Raw genomic sequence first — 16,269 nt, forward strand, 5'->3', positions numbered from 1 at the left:
ACGCTTCAGGTTACAGACTCCGCTAACCCAGAAATAGTGCTTCATGTTAAGAACTTTGCTTCAGGATGAGAACAGAAATCGTGGTCTGGTAGCGCGGCGGCAGCAGGAGGCCCCATTAGCTAAAGTGGTGCTTCAGGTTAAGAACAGTTTCAGGTTAAGAACGGACCTCCAGAATGAATTAAGTACTTAACCCGAGGTACCACTGTAGTCCAGATCTTATGATGTCTTGTGTTATGGCCTTGCTGATTTCTTCTAACACTGACATTTTTCCTTCTGCCATTTCTAATCTGGTATGAGGGGGGCCAATTCTCTCCCTGTTTCCCAGCTTCCTCTACAAAGTTAAATTTCAAAACAACGAGTCCTTTCCCACCAAGGAAAGTGTTATTTTTAACTTTATCAATACATTGTCAAGGTCATTTCGGTAGACTCAGTAGAGAAAACCAGTCCTTCCAACTTCTTCCCTCCCCTCCTCCCATATTGCTCACAAATTTCAACCATTATATATTCAATTCTTAACATCCATTCACACCAAAAATTTTAGTATCCAATATAAATAAAACTATGATATTGATTTTCATTTTAAATCCCATTTAGTCCAATTTTAGCTATGGATATTATAGTCCTTTTCTTTCAATCTTGGTTTTTAACCAGCTGATGCCTTTTTAATAAAATAAGTCCACAGTTGTAACTCCATTAGGTTTGGTATCTTCAACACTCTGAAAAGTCAAAAAAACTCTTTCTCAAAAGTATAGAGATATTCAAAGAGCCAGTCCTGTCTTTCTTCCAGAGAAGAAAATTTTATTCCATTAAATAACATTGCAATCATTCTCAGACTTAACCTCCATTTTCAGTCAAGTTCATTAACGCCATAAGTTCAAGTTCAAATTGAATTCAAGTTCGTTGTTTTGGTGTTTTCCTTTAAAAACATCTCAAAAACTTAAACTTTGTTTGAGATTTTTTTGGGGGGAGGGAGATGTCAACAACTTTTCTGTCCAGATTTTCACTTTTTGAAATATGGCAACCCTATGTAAATGTCAGCCAAAAATCAACAGACCCCACCTGAAAAGTGCTGCAATTGTCACACACCCTGGATTTTACAGAGTTTCTCTATTCTTTCTTCATAGGGAATGCAGCTGACAAGAGGGATTCAGGGCCAACACCTCCTTGTGTCACACACACCCTGGCAACATTGTGTAAAACCATACGAAATGATCAAACTGACATAACAGCGTAAACTAAAGAACATCCCAGCATAGCAGGAGGTTGTGCTAGATGACATATATTGTAAAACAGTATGGAGAAGCTGGTCCAATTAAATAACTGAAACAAAACGGAAAGGTCTATATTGTTCTCACAATGGAGGTTGTGTGTACCTGGGCTGTGAATTGGATTTGGACAAAGGCCAAACCAAACTAGACTGTTGTGAGCCAATCTCTGTTCTGCCCATATCAGACTGAAGCAGCTACAAATCACTACAGGACTGATCAGGTTGTCCTGAATTGATCTGCAGGTGTTTCTGCAGATCTGTATCATAGAATAGTCCCCCAGAAAGCCAGTGTCTGTGGAGTGCTGCAGTTTTAGATTACAACACCAGGCAAGTGTTGGGTGGGGTGAGATCATTCTAACTTTCCTCCAGCTCCACTCCTCCCCTTCTCCTCTCACCATCCTGGTCTTCTCCTTGAGGAGAGCATTGCAAAAATGGAGAGCCACCACAGAAAAGGCCCATTCTCACGTTGCCATTCTCTGCACCTCTTGTGGAGGGGGGCGGGACTTGAAGAAAGACCTCTGTCAGGGACTGGACAGAGGAGGAATGGTGGAGACCACCTCCCCAACCTGACCCTTCCAGAGAAGAGGAAGACAGTTCAGAATTACAACAGGGGTTTGGGGGAGGTCATATCTCAGAGGCAGATGAGGGGAAAAGTTGGGAAATAATGGGAGAGGAGGAGGAGGAAGCACCAGGGGGGTGACAGCTGACGGATACAGTGTTTTTTGAAAGCATTCCAGATCCTCCATCTCCCAGAACCCGGAGAGCCTTGAAAGTAGGAGAGCAGAGAGCTCAAAGGCAAAGGGCACTTGTCAGCACCAATAGGGATGACAAATGAGGAAGTGGGAGAGATGGGGAGAGGGTGGAGAGTCATTCAGGACAACGCCATTATCCAAGAGGCTGGGTTACAAAGCCTCTCTCTGTAAATACTGAATAAAAAGCAGACGGTAAGAACATTCCTTGTCTTTGTACATTCCTGGGCAACCGGCCATGGGAGTTGCTGGCAGCCGCCTGACCACCTCAGACGATGATTGCCGGGTCCAAGGTCGGTTCATATGGGGAGAGGCGGTACTTGAGATTTTGTAGACATGGGGAAATGTGTTACCTCTGGTGACCTGCAAAGGCTTATTCTCAGCAGTGGGCCAAAGTGGGGGCCTAAATTGAGATTTGATCCCCTTTTGCAGCAGGGAGGTGCGGGAAGGAGAACTAGCCAAGGCAGCTTGGTGACTCCCTTGCACTTCCTTGGGGATGATTGGCGGCACCTGAGGCCTGCATTTAAGGGTTAAGGAGCAGACTAGGGGCTTTGTCTCTGACCAACCTGCCTCATCCACCCAGAATTGTAGGGCTCTAGGGACAGTGATTTTCTTAAGGAAATCAGCCCTGAGTGCTCACTGGAAGGACAGTATCGTGAAGCTGAGGCTCCAATACTTTGGCCACCACATGAGAAGAGAAGACTCCCTGGAAAAGACCCTGATGTTGGGAAAGATGGAGGGCACAAGGAGAAGGGGATGACAGAGGACGAGATGGTTGGACAGTGTTCTGGAAGCTACCAGCATGAGTTTGACCAAACTGCGGGAGGCAGTGGAGGACAGGAGTGCCTGGCGTGCTCTGGTCCATGGGGTTACGAAGAGTCGGACACGACTAAACGACTAAACAACAACATGGGACAGTGATACAGGAAAGTCTCCCTATTTACCTTGCTTCTGACCCAGCAGGGGGTCTGATCACCCTTATATCTTCAGGATTCCCATGAATATAAGCCATTCCTCTACAACCAGGCCTTTGGCTGATTAATATTCTACAGCCTTTTAAATGTATCTGGGGAGGTGGGATATTGTTTTGTTGTTTTGGTTTAATTATTTACTTGTGTTTTATCTTGTGTTTTATTCTATGAACTGCCCTGGGATCTCTTGATGAAGGGTAGTATATTATTATTATTATTCAAAATAAAAAAATTCCTTCCAGTAGCACCTTAAAAACCAACTAAGTTAGTTCTTGGTATGAGCTTTCGTGTGCATGCACACTTCTTCAGATACACAGTGTATCTGTGTATCTGAAGAAGTGTGCATGCACACGAAAGCTCATACCAAGAACTAACTTAGTTGGTCTTTAAGGTGCTACTGGAAGGAATTTATTATTATTATTATTATTATTATTATTATTATTATTATTATTAATAAATTCCTTCCAGTAGCACCTTAAAGACCAACTAACTTAGTTCTTGGTATGAGCTTTCGTGTGCATGCACACTTCTTCAGATACACAGTGTATCTGTGTATCTGAAGAAGTGTGCATGCACACGAAAGCTCATACCAAGAACTAACTTAGTTGGTCTTTAAGGTGCTACTGGAAGGAATTTATTATTATTATTATTATTATTATTATTATTATTATTATTATTATTAATTCCCACACCTATAAATTTGGGGTTTACATTAATAGAAGTGACCCTGATTCAACACAGAGATATGTCTCTGTGTGTTTATTTCAGCCCTCTGCTGCGAACATGTTTTCTCCATCTGTGCATGTGCTGCAAAGAGAATGAATGAAGAGATGGTTTTATGTCCCCTGCAATTATCAAAATCAATGTGATTGATAAGTGTTCCTGTGGCCAAAGTCCCATAAGACTCCCGCCACCCCCGGATGTCACTTTTGAGACCAGTAATAATAATAGTAATAATCAGAACCCAGCAATTTCTTGCACCAAATTTGAAAAGAGCTAATAAGAACGAGAGCTGAGAGTTAGACAATCAGAGCTGGTCTGTCAGTTAAATGCTTTAATGTATCTCCATTAGCACTGAAGCCAAGCTCTTAATCTGTGAACTCAGTCAAGGTAGTCCACTGACTGGGTTTATTCTAAAGCCAATTGAATAAAGGAGCCACTTGCTTCATTGTTGTGCTGGTCCAGGGGGGAGGTTACCGTGGGGCGAGGTCCAGGACCTGAGTCGAGGGTCGGCAGACAGTCCTCCACGGGCGAAGCGGGGTCCACAGCGAGGAGCCGGGCAAGGACAGGAACTCTGGGGGAACCGGACTGGGTGCTGGCCGAAAAAGCTCTTCAGCGACGTTGCTCCCACAACCTGGGACCAGGCTGACTGGCCTTTATCTTCTCTGAGCCCAGGGGCGGTCCTGGTCCCCCAGAAAACCTGCCTCTCCTGGCCTTAAGGAGAGCACTCCTCCTGGGAGAAACCAGTTCCCTCCGCCTCTCTGCCCTGAGCCTCTGCAGTTCAGGAGAGGCTGAAGGGTTACTGGACCCAGGGGGAGACTCACCTGTAGGCACTGAGTCCTCAACCACCTCCGGAGCCAGAGTGGATTCACCTGGTGCCTGCTCCTGAGGATCCGGCACAGGTGCAGGCGCTTCAGAATCAAGGCCCTGCCCCAGTTCAGCCGGCCCTGGAGGCGGGGACTCCTGTGCAGGCTGGGATTCCTCCGGTTCAGCCTCTGAATCGGATTCCCAGGCCATCACACTTGTGCCTAAAATGACCCTACTGCTCATATTGCTTCATTTGCTCTTTGGGGTAGTGATGAATATAGAGATAGATCTCTCAGACCTAGAGACACCTCCAAATAATTATTACAGTCCAGGAGATTACCTCATCGCCGGAGTTATACCCGTGAGAACGGCAGTGTATCCAACACACACTTTCAAGTCTGACCCTGCTCATGACTTCCAACCGTAAGTACTATTTGCTTACTATTAAGTATTGGTTGTCCTCAGACAATTCTGATCTTCCCTGCTGCAGCCTATGCTCTGAATGAGCAGCAGAATCTTCAGCTCCCTATTTGATTTCAGTAATGCTTTGGACAAAGTCCCTCAACTTATGATACTCTTGCAAGGAAGCTGGTAAAACATGGGTTGAACGAGGTAACTGTTAGGTGGATTTGAAGCTGGTTGATTGACCGAAACCCAAAGAGTACTCCTTAATGGTTCCTCATCATCCCTGGAAAAAAGTGAGAAGTGGAACTACCCATTGAATTATAGAAAAAGATTTCTCCTTATCCTCCAGGATCATTTTTGTTGTTGTTTAGTCGTTTAGTCGTGTCCGACTCTTCGTGACCCCATGGACCAGAGCACGCCAGGCACTTCTGTCTTCCACTGCCTCCCACAGTTTGGTCAAACTCATGCTGGTAGCTTCGAGAACACTGTCCAACCATCTCGTCCTCTGTCGTCCCCTTCTCCTTGTGCCCTCCATCTTTCCCAACATCAGGGTCTTTTCCAGGGAGTCTTCTCTTCTCATGTGGTGGCAAAGTATTGGAGCCTCAGCTTCAGGATCTGTCCTTCCAGTGAGCACTCAGGGCTGATTTCCTTAAGAATGGAGAGGTTTGATCTTCTTGCAGTCCATGGGACTCTCAAGAGTCTCCTCCCGCACCATAATTCAAAAGCATCAATTCTTCGGCAATCAGCCTTCTTTATGGTCCAGCTCTCACTTCCATACATCACTACTGGGAAGACCATGGCTTTAACTATACGGACCTTTGTTGGCAAGGTGATGTCTCTGATGTCTTCCAGGATCATTTGACATGGTGTTATAAAAGGTAGCAGGATCCAATTCCTAGAATTTCACGTGAAAAGTTTTACTAATAGCAACCTGAATCACCAGGAAAAATTCAAATGCACTTTGACTCCCATAATATTCATTAACTTCTTGGCTTTTGCTTGGGAAAAGAAGGATCTTTGGTCTGCTTCAGCAGAGAAATTCTTTCGCTCTTCAAAGAGAGGAATGTGCCTGTCTGCAGGTCTCTGCTCTCTCCCCAAAAGTAGCAAATCCACCGACATTTTAAATATTTGAAACCTGAAAAAGTTTGGATAAATTAAAATGAACATTGACTCCTAGAATATTTTTTTTAAAAAACTTCTTACAACTTCTGTTGTAGTACCATCAGGGGAATGGAGAAGAAAAATGCAAAGTTCTGAAATATTTAAATTAAATGTATATGAATTGTTGCCGGACTATTAACTGAATTGATACTGTAAGTGAACTACTGGAACAAACTATTGATACACAAGCAAACTATTGTTTTGTTTTGAATGCATTATGGGTAGATTTCACAGCAATCTTGCAGAAAATGCGAATTCATCATCTATAGTATATAATTCCGTTTTTGATTGCTACCGTTACAGGCCACTTTTCTTCCCAACACATCCAAGGTTGTTTACAGCTACTGTATTTAAAATAACACATTGTCAAAGGAAAAGGGGGACAGGGTAGGAAAGGGGAAAATAAGTAAATTATGGTTCTGTGGCCACTGAAGGAGACTGTTCTATGCTGGGATGAGTCCTAGCCAAGCCAGGGCTTTTATGCCTTCTTCCTATTAGACATCTACATGATGGACCTTTGCTCTTATTCAGCATGACCCTTCTTATGTTCTTAAAAGACAGGCACCACTACCGAGAAGGCCCTCTGCCTGGTTCCCCGTAACCTTACTTCTCACAGTGAAGGAACTGCCAGAAGGCCCTCAGAGCTGGACCTCAGTGTTCGGGCAGAATGAATCATAGAATCATAGAATCATAGAATCATAGAATCATAGAGTTGGAAGAGACCACAAGGGCCATCGAGTCCAACCCCCTGCCAAGCAGGAAACACCATCAGAGCACTCCTGACATATGGTTGTCAAGCCTCTGCTTAAAGACCTCCAAAGTAGGAGACTCCACCACACTCCTTGGCAGCAAATTCCACTGTCGAACAGCTCTTACTGTCAGGAAGTTCTTCCTAATGTTTAGGTGGAATCTTCTTTCTTGTAGTTTGGATCCATTGCTCCGTGTCCGCTTCTCTGGAGCAGCAGAAAACAACCTTTCTGATGATGGGGGTGGAGATCTCCCCCCCCCCCAAGTAGACAAACCACTCAGATCTAAATGTCACTGACACCTCAAGTGGAAAAAGCAGGATTTGAACATAGTATTTCAGGTGGTAGATGTTCAATTTGCTTTCCATTCCAGGATACTGCAAAGGAATTATCAACACATCCTGGCCATCTTGTTTGCCATTAATGAGATTAATGAGAATCCCAAGCTCTTACCTAACATCACCCTTGGCTACAGGATCTATGAAAATTGTTTCAGTGCCAGGACAGCCTCTGAAGCCACCGTAGACCTGTTGTCGACTAGACACTGGATGGTCCCTAATTTCAGGTGCGGAAGGCAAGGGAAGCTCCTGGCTGTTATTCAAGGAGGGGACTTTGAAACCTTTTTTCAGATGGCAACCATGCTAAACATTTACGAGGTCCCTCAGGTAGGGAGAACAACGTGGACTGGGCGGAACAAATCCCAGACCAAACTCCTTAACTCTTGTGATTGAAAGTGGGGTAATGGGGATTGAAGAATGTGGAACCCTTTCCTCAGCTCAGGAGTTTGGGGCTGATGTCTGCCTCAGGAAAGTTGGGATAAACTTGTGGCCTCACACTGCTTGCCTTCTGCAACTCTGCACCACAAGCAGGAAGATGAAACCTGTATTGAATAATTCAATCAGAAAAAGCTTCTCATTGTTGTTGGCGTTTTCTGAGGCCCAATAAGGTTTGGAGGAGAAGGGTAAGGAAAAGGAAGAGGGATGTACTGGAGGGTGAACCTTCCACAACGCAGCGCTGTCTTTTTCAGAGCAGGAGTTGTGGGACTCATCTAGACTGGGGAAGAAAAAGCGTTTCGTATGTGTTGTATATGCATTATAACGCCATGACACCAGATTTTGCTGTGGAGTTCTATTTTCTCCAATGTGATTTCTTACAAGAAAGTTTGCACTGCGTTTAACTGAAACGCTTCTTTGATGTGTCTAGATCCAACCATGCCATCTCTTGTTCACCTTTTCTCTAAAGTGAAAAGTCCCCAATTCTGCAACCTTTCCCCATAGGGAGTTTTTTCATCCCCCTGTCAACAGATCTATAGCCTGGGTATGATTCCAATCTAACTCAGTGGGACTTAGAATCATAGAGTTGGAAGAGACCACAAGGGCCATCGAGTCCAACCCCCTGCCAAGCAGGAAACACCATCAGAGCACTCCTGACATATGGTTGTCAAGCCTCTGCTTAAAGACCTCCAAAGTAGAAGACTCCACCACACTCCTTGGCAGCAAATTCCACTGTCAAACAGCTCTTACTGTCAGGAAGTTCTTCCTAATGTTTAGGTGGAATCTTCTTTCTTGTAGTTTGGATCCATTGCTCCGTGTCCGCTTCTCTGGAGCAGCAGAAAACAACCTTTCTCCCTCCTCTATGTGACATCCTTTTATATATTTGAACATGGCTATCATATCACCCCTTAACCTCCTCTTCTCCAGGCTAAACATGCCCAGCTCCCTTAGCCGTTCCTCGTAAGGCATCGTTTCCAGGCCTTTGACCATTTTGGTTGCACGCCTCTGGACACGTTCCAGTTTGTCAGTGTCCTTCTTGAACTGTGGTGCCCAGAACTGGACACAGTACTCCAGGTGAGGTCTGACCAGAGCAGAACACAGTGGCACTATTACTTCCCTTGATCTAGATGCTATACTCCTATTGATGCAGCCCAGAATTGCATTGGCTTTCTTAGCTGCCGCGTCACACTGTTGGCTCATGTCAAGTTTGTGGTCAACCAAGACTCCTAGATCCTTTTCACATGTACTGCTCTTAAGCCAGGTGTCCCCCATCTTGTATTTGTGCCTCTCATTTTTTTTGCCCAAGTGCAAAAAAAGACTTGCCTCTGAATAGACATGTGTGAGACTGCTCTGTTAAGTGGAAAACATTTCAGACAAGCAACGCCTGAGCATTATTTCCAAACTAAGCATTGATTCCTTTCCTCCATACCAGCTCACTTATGGCTTTGTAATCCATACTATGAGTGATAAAACTCAGTTCCCCTCTTCCTACTGGATGAGTCCCAAGGCAGCTCCACAGTACATGGGCATCGTTCAGTTGCTGCTGCATTTTAGGTGGACGTGGGTCGGTCTCATTGCTCCAGACAATGATGGTGGAGATCTTTTCATGAGAACCATGAAGGCGATGGTCTTTGGGAGTGACATTTGTTTAGCCTTCACATATGCAATCCCACAATTTTCTATTGACCTCTTTGTTTCCAAACAAATACTTTTAAGGTTTTTAGGACATCTTATTCAGAGGAGAGCCAACGTGATCCTTTATTATGGAGATCCTGATTCAATGCTTCTGTTGCCACATGCGCTGTACAGAATTGAACTAAAAACCAATGCCCCGGTAGGGAAAGTTTGGATTGCCACAGCTCTGTGGGGCTTCACCTTAAGCGCATCTTTTGAGTACTGGGACATCGTATTCTTCCATGGGGCGTTGTTCTTCAGCACCCAAACAAACAGAAGGTCTAAATCACAGGACCTTTTTTTGACTCAAAATGAAGATTCCTTCAATCAGATTTGGTCAAAACCCTTTGATTGCTCTCATCCTAACCACAGATGGTCAAGGAAAACCTGGAGAAGATGCATGGGGAGGGAAAAATTGGAAGGTCTCCCTGTAGATTGGCTTGGGAAAGACATGTCTGCAGAGAGTTGCAATGTTTATAGTGCTGTCTATGTTGTAGCACATGCCTTCCATGCTCTGATCACATCTGTGTCCAGCCGCATGAGAACTACAGAAAAAGGCAAGCTGGATTATCTGAACATAGAAGCATGGCAGGTGAGGGAGAGTGAAATCCGTTTACTACAGTTGCAATGGGTGGACATTCTGCCCCCCTTCCCACACTCCTGCAGTCTTTTGGCCAGAAATCCTGCTTATGCACATATATTATCTCAGTTTAATCTATATCATGGGGTTGCTGCAAAGATTTAAAGCGGGGGATAGGGGAATGTACACAGCTCTGGGCTCCTGGGTAGAAAAGCAAAATACAAGTATAGAATGTCTTCTTCTTTCTTCTTTGGTGATCACTCGTAGCTGAGTTATGTCTTCCATAAACACAGTTTTAACAGTGAGTCTGTAAGTGACTGTGGAGGCCAATTCTGGATCCACACGTCCTTCCACAGTGGGGACATAGGTTTCCAGATGGGAGTTGATCACGGTGTGGATTTGCCAAGTGTGCCTTCCTCCTAGCACATTTCTCCCTTGCCTCCTGAGTTTGAGTGTCTTCAAAGCCCATGACACCATTGGTAAAGGTTGTTCTCCAATTGGAGCGCTCGCAAGCCATTGTTTCCCAGTTGTCGGTGTTTATACTACATTTTAAAAAGATTTTCCTTGGGAGAGTCTTTAAACCTCTTTTGTTGACCACCAGCTTTAAGCTTTCCATTTTTAAGTTCAGAATAGAGTAGCTGCTTTGGAAGACCATAATAATGCACAGATCATGTAGTGAAAATAAGCATATAAATAAAGGCCTATTTTTTCCTACTTGGAGCTTACATCCTTTTCTTTTGGGTTTCTGGGAGAGATACCTCCAGTCTAGGAACCCACTTTTAAATTTATCCAACACTACATCAGTTTCCGCCAAAGAAAAGAGGGTTGGGGGATGAAGACTCAGATGGAAGAAAGGATGAATCTAATTGGCCCATCTTGCAAATGTTGACATTCTCTTTCTCCCACATCCAGCTCCACCATTTTCTGAGAAGTCTCCACTTCAACAGTACTACCATGGATGAGGTGCATTTTGATGAGGACGGGGAATTAGTGTCCGACTATGATGTTGTGAATTTGGTCACATTTCCTAACGAATCAGCTGCAAGAGTGAAAGTTGGTAAACTGGAAACCCAAGCATCACTTGGTCTAAAACTTACCATTCATGAGGAATCCACCGTGTGGCCCAGTTGGTTTAATCAGGTGGAGGATGTATTCATATTAATTCAGCAGTAGCTAGGAATGTGAACTGTGAGTCTGGAGGTCTCCAGTTCAAATAAATTCAAAATAGCTAATATTTGCCTCAAACTCAACCTCTCCTTGGTTATTTGGAGATTATAATGCTGGATCCCTGCAAGATCCTACTTAGATAGTGTATAAATGATGAATAAAAAGTTGGCCTTAGCCTGAACCTCTCATTTGGAGATAACAAGCCTGAAATACTTAGTATAGCCATATATACCATTCTGCAAAGCATGGATGCATCACCATAGAATGGTTTGGTACCTATAGACAAAACAGAAACTCACCAAACACTGTTTCCTTGATGCCTTTTTAGACAAGACCTCACTCTACCTGTACAGAAAGTTGCCAACCTGGATACAGCAAGGTGGTGCCAGAAGGACAGCCAATTTGCTGCTATAGTTGTGACCCTTGCGTAGAAGGAACCATTTCCACTAACACAGGTAAATGGTATTGAAGAAACAACAGGCCCTAGGAAACTGAGAAAGAGGGTCAGGATGAAAGTAGGCATGCTAGGTTTGAAATGAAATTTTGCAAAGGAAGTGTGTGGTGCTTTCCAAAATAAAGATGCAGATTCTTCACAACGTTTCAAAATTATTATTATTTGGTTCTTGTGTATCTATTTCAGTGAAACAATTAGGCCAACACACTGTTTGAGTGCACAGCTCCAAGCAGGCTCAAACTATAACCTCTCCCACTGCAGTGATTAAATGACTAATACTGTAAGCAGCACACCTCCTTATCTGCCTAATAAGCCATAGAACATTGACTCCAATTTTTGCTTTCCAAATTTTTTTTACATGACCAATTGACTTACTTTTTTAAAAAAACAACAACAAAGGCTTAATACTTTGAGGCTTTTGGTGGGATGGAGGGATGAATCAGAGTATGAACTAGAAAGCATTCAAAGTTTTATCTTCAAATGGACTTTATTCACCTTTGTCCATGGCAATTATGGGAACTACTTTCAGGTGTAATAATAATAATAATAATAATAATAATAATAATAATAATAATTTATTATTTATACCCTGCCCATCTGGCTAGGTTTCCCAAGCCACTCTGGGAGGCTTCCAACAAAACACTAAAATTAACAATAACCTAGTTAATTCCAAGCACTAATCATGGCCATATGAAGCTCAAAATCAATCCATTATCTGATGAGTAACTATTTCTCCAGGACTTCAGTTTCGCATCTGATTCCGAAGATTTGGCAGACTCCAACAGGCTTATTGCATGGTTGTTTGAGACGCTGCCTAAGAACTGTGTTAAAAGGGAGAATGCTGAGTAAAAATATAATAGGGGGGGGGGGAATCAAATTTTGGTATGAAATTTCTGGAACACCTTGGAATTTGATGTACTGAAATCATTTTTTCTATCAGATGCAGATCATTGTCATCAGTGTCCAGAAGATCAATACTCAAACAATGAGAGGCATCAATGTATCCCCAAGACCATAGTCTTCCTCTCCTATGAAGAACCCCTGGGGGTAACCTTGGCTTTCTTTGCCCTATTTTTGTGCCTAACCACAAGTACTATTTTGGGAATCTTCATTAAGTACCACAGCACTCCACTAGTCAAAGCCAACAACCAAAACCTGACTTACATCCTCCTTGTTTCTCTCCTGCTTTCCTTTTTGTCCTCCTTTCTATTCATCGGCCAGCCTCAAAAGGTCACCTGCCTTCTCCGTCAAACTGCCTTCAGCATCATCTTCTCAATTGGCGTCTCTTCTGTGCTAGCAAAAACAACTACTGTGGTGCTTGCATTCTTGGCCACAAAACCTGGGAACAGCATCAGGAAATGGGTGGGGAAAAGTTTGGCAAAGTCCATTGTCCTCTTTTGTTGCAGCATTCAGTTGGGCATCTGCATTGCCTGGATCGGAATGTATCCCCCCTTCCCAGAACTAGACATGGATTCCCAAGTCACACAGATAATTCTGCAGTGTAATGAAGGGTCCACCACCATGTTTTACTCTGCCCTTGGCTACATGGGCCTTCTGGCTGCCATCTCTTTTATGGTTGCTTTCCTCGCCAGGAAGCTTCCTGGGGGTTTTAACGAAGCCAAGTTTATCACTTTCAGTATGCTAGTATTTTGCAGTGTTTGGGTCTCCTTCGTGCCAACCTACTTGAGCACCAAGGGGAAATACATGGTGGCTGTGCAGATCTTCTCCATCTTGGCTTCCAGTGCTGGGTTACTGGGTTGTATTTTCTTTCCCAAATGCTACATCATTGTCTTGAGGCCTGATTTGAATTCTAAGGTGCACCTAATGATGAAAAGAAAAGATTAGAGTTTGGTCAAATGTATAGCTCAGCCAAATTTCAGAAATGAATTCAAATTTTACTCAACATGTTACCATGGAATGACTATCTTCCCCCCAGGAGTGCCCTTTCAATATATACCATCATTCCCAGGAGAATTCTGGTTATATTTTCAAAGTGCACAGCAACCAGGCTTTTGATCTCTGCACACCTATTTTGTTTTATAAGTGTAAGGGGAGGGAACCATCATCATTTTGATGGTTAAGTCCAGACTAAGGCGACTATGGGGTGTGATGCTTATCTCGCTTTCAGGCCGAGGGAGCCAGTGTTAGTCCCATAGACAGCTTTCCAGGTCATGTGGCCAGCATGACTAAACTGCTTCTGGTGCAACAGGACACCGTGACGGAAACCAGAGCACATGGAAACGCCGTTTACCTTCCCGCCACAGCGGTACCTATTTATCTACTTGCGCTGGCGTGCTTTAGAACTGTTAGGTTGGCAGGAGCTGGGATAGAGCAATGGGAGCTCACCCCGCCGTGGGGATTCGAACCGCCGACCTTCCAATTAGCAAGCCCAATAGGCTCTGTGGGTTAGACCACAGCACCATCCGCTCCTTGGTGAAGCGGTGTTGGTGAGTATGATTGAGAATGTGTGTGTGTTAGGGACTTCCATTTTAATGTATACAATAAAAATGTTTTGCTGAGTTGCAGCTCTCTGGGTCTACTTGTGTTCCTTTCTCCTAAAGAACCAGCTACAAACAGGTCAAAAGAACCTTTGATTTGTAACACTTCAAGGTGTTACATTTAGCCTGAAAGTACAGACCTTTCCAGTTACCAACCTTAAAAAAGGTAAAGGACCCCTGACAGTTAAGTCCAGTCACGAATGACTCTGGGGTTGTGGCGCTCATCTCACTTTATTGGCCGAGGGAGCCGATGTTTGTCCGCAGACAGTTTTTCCTGGTGATGTGGCCAGCATGACAAAGCCGCTTCTGGTGAACCAGAGCAGCGCACAGAAATGCCGTTTACCTTCCTGCTGGAGTGGTACCTATTTATCTACTTGCACTTTGACGTGCTTTTGAACTGCTAGGTTGGCAGGAGCTGGGACTGAGCAATGGGAGCTCACCCTGTCATGGGGATTCGAACTGCCGGCCTAGGCCTAGTCTCAGCAAGCCCTTGGCTCAGTGGTTTAGACCACAGCGCCACCCGCATTACCAACCTTAGTGGCCGGTTAATCAGAAATGATGGGCGAAGGCACACCTCCTGTGGTTGATCAGTTCCTCAAGGCTTTAGATGAAAGCTATGCGGCTTAAGTGAATTCAAACCTCTTTAAATCGATTCTGGATCTCAAATAAATAATAGAATGAAGGCAAACACCTTTGAAGAAGCTGCTTTCTGGGACAATTGATACTGTTCTAAATTATGTTGCTAGGCCAGTAATACATTCAGGTCAGGATCTTTGTTCTGCAGAGTTGTGAGGAAATTGTATCAGCTCCAGAATTGCCAGCATATATTGCTGGCTTCTTACCAAACAGTAGAATTTCTTTTAGATTTGTGAGTTGACAAAGCTCAAAGCAGGATTGAAATTTGAAAAATATGGGCTAAGCAGTTCCAAAAAAGGCAACTCCCAGACTATTTAAACATTTTATTGAATGACAGAAAGAAGGAACAGTGAGAGCACACACCATGCGGACTGTGATTAATATTAGTATTTGTGAGTGGATTGAATAGGCAACCTTACCTTAGCCTGATGGGGCTAACCTGCTTGTAAGAGCTTAGGGCAAACGTATTAACATCAATGGGGCTGCAAATGAGGCTTGCGTTTATGGTCAGATTAGGTTTTACACAGAAAGTTCTAGTGTGAGCCCTGGACACGGTGGAGCAGTATCATCATCATCATCATCATCATATTATTATTATTATTATTATTATTATTATTAATTATTATTATTATATTAGAAACACGATAAAAGATCAAACATTAAAAACTTCCCTAAACAGGGCTGTTTTCAGATGTCTTCTAAACGTCAGATAGTTGTTTATTTCCTTGACATCTGATGGGAGGGTGTTCCACAAGGTGGGTGCAACTACCAAAAAGGCCCTCTGCCTGGTTCCCTGTAACCTCACTTCCCACAGTGAGGGAATCTCCAGAAGTCCCTTGGAGCTGGACCTCAGTGTCCGGTCTGAATGATGGGGGTGGAGATGCTCCTTCAGTTTGGTAGCCAAGATGGCAGGAGCAAGTTGCTCACATTTTCTTCCAATCCCTCTCCCTTGGAAACATCTTGAGGACAATTAAGCATTGCTCTACAATCACAACCAAATGCAGGGCAAACAGCAACAGCTGTGTTAAGTGCTGGAGAAGCGTGTAGAAATGAGGGGATGACCCAGTTGGCAGGAGCAGAAGAGTAGATGAGCTAACTCTCCAGCCAAGTTCCCTTTGGTCTCTCCAGGCAATGCAGAAACATACATAAAAATCATGTTCCTGACTCTCTGGGAAGTCTCCCCCACTAAGCTAGTGGTGACGAAACTGACCTTCCATATATTGTTATACTCCCAATGGCCATCAGCCCCCAACAGTCAAGGATGATGGGAGTTGCAGGCCAGCAACACCTGTAGGGTCACAAATTTCCTACAGTTCCACTAAACTTTAATCCAAGTTCACTGTCCTTTCAGTTGTCCCAGGGGTAAGTGTGGCATAAACGTTTGCAAACATGTATTCTCCTGTGCATATGCAACAAAGAGGTGTTCTTATGTCCCCTGCAATTATTAATATCATGGTGATTAATTTGTGTTCCTGGGACCAACATCCCATAGGGTTTTATTTTTTAGAGGTCCCTTTTAAAATCAGTAATAATAGTAATAATAATATTGGAACTGAAAATCACTGATCATTTTTTGCACCAAACATGGAAAGAGAGGAACATCAATACAAATATACTGAGCTAATAAGGATGAGGGTTGGAGTTCTGACCATCAGAGCTGG

General features: G+C 43.8%; 1 protein-coding gene across 1 annotated transcript in view; it reads left to right on the forward strand.

The window, feature by feature from the left end:
* LOC310699257 (vomeronasal type-2 receptor 26-like) overlaps positions 1 to 13,882 on the forward strand; it is a gene marked incomplete at its 5' end in the record, with an annotated part of 29,048 nt that extends 15,166 nt beyond the window's left edge. The window contains 3 exons of the mRNA XM_083486881.1: positions 10,766 to 10,910; positions 11,374 to 11,475; positions 12,415 to 13,882. Coding sequence (XP_083343007.1) covers positions 10,766 to 10,910; positions 11,374 to 11,475; positions 12,415 to 13,319 — 1,152 coding nt within the window. The 3' untranslated portion in view covers positions 13,320 to 13,882. The remainder of the gene's footprint in view (positions 1 to 10,765; positions 10,911 to 11,373; positions 11,476 to 12,414) is intronic.
* Positions 13,883 to 16,269: the final 2,387 nt, after the last annotated feature.

The sequence above is a fragment of the Podarcis liolepis genome (genome assembly GCF_965112155.1).
Source record: "Podarcis liolepis genome assembly, chromosome: 2".
Lineage (NCBI taxonomy): Eukaryota > Metazoa > Chordata > Lepidosauria > Squamata > Lacertidae > Podarcis > Podarcis liolepis.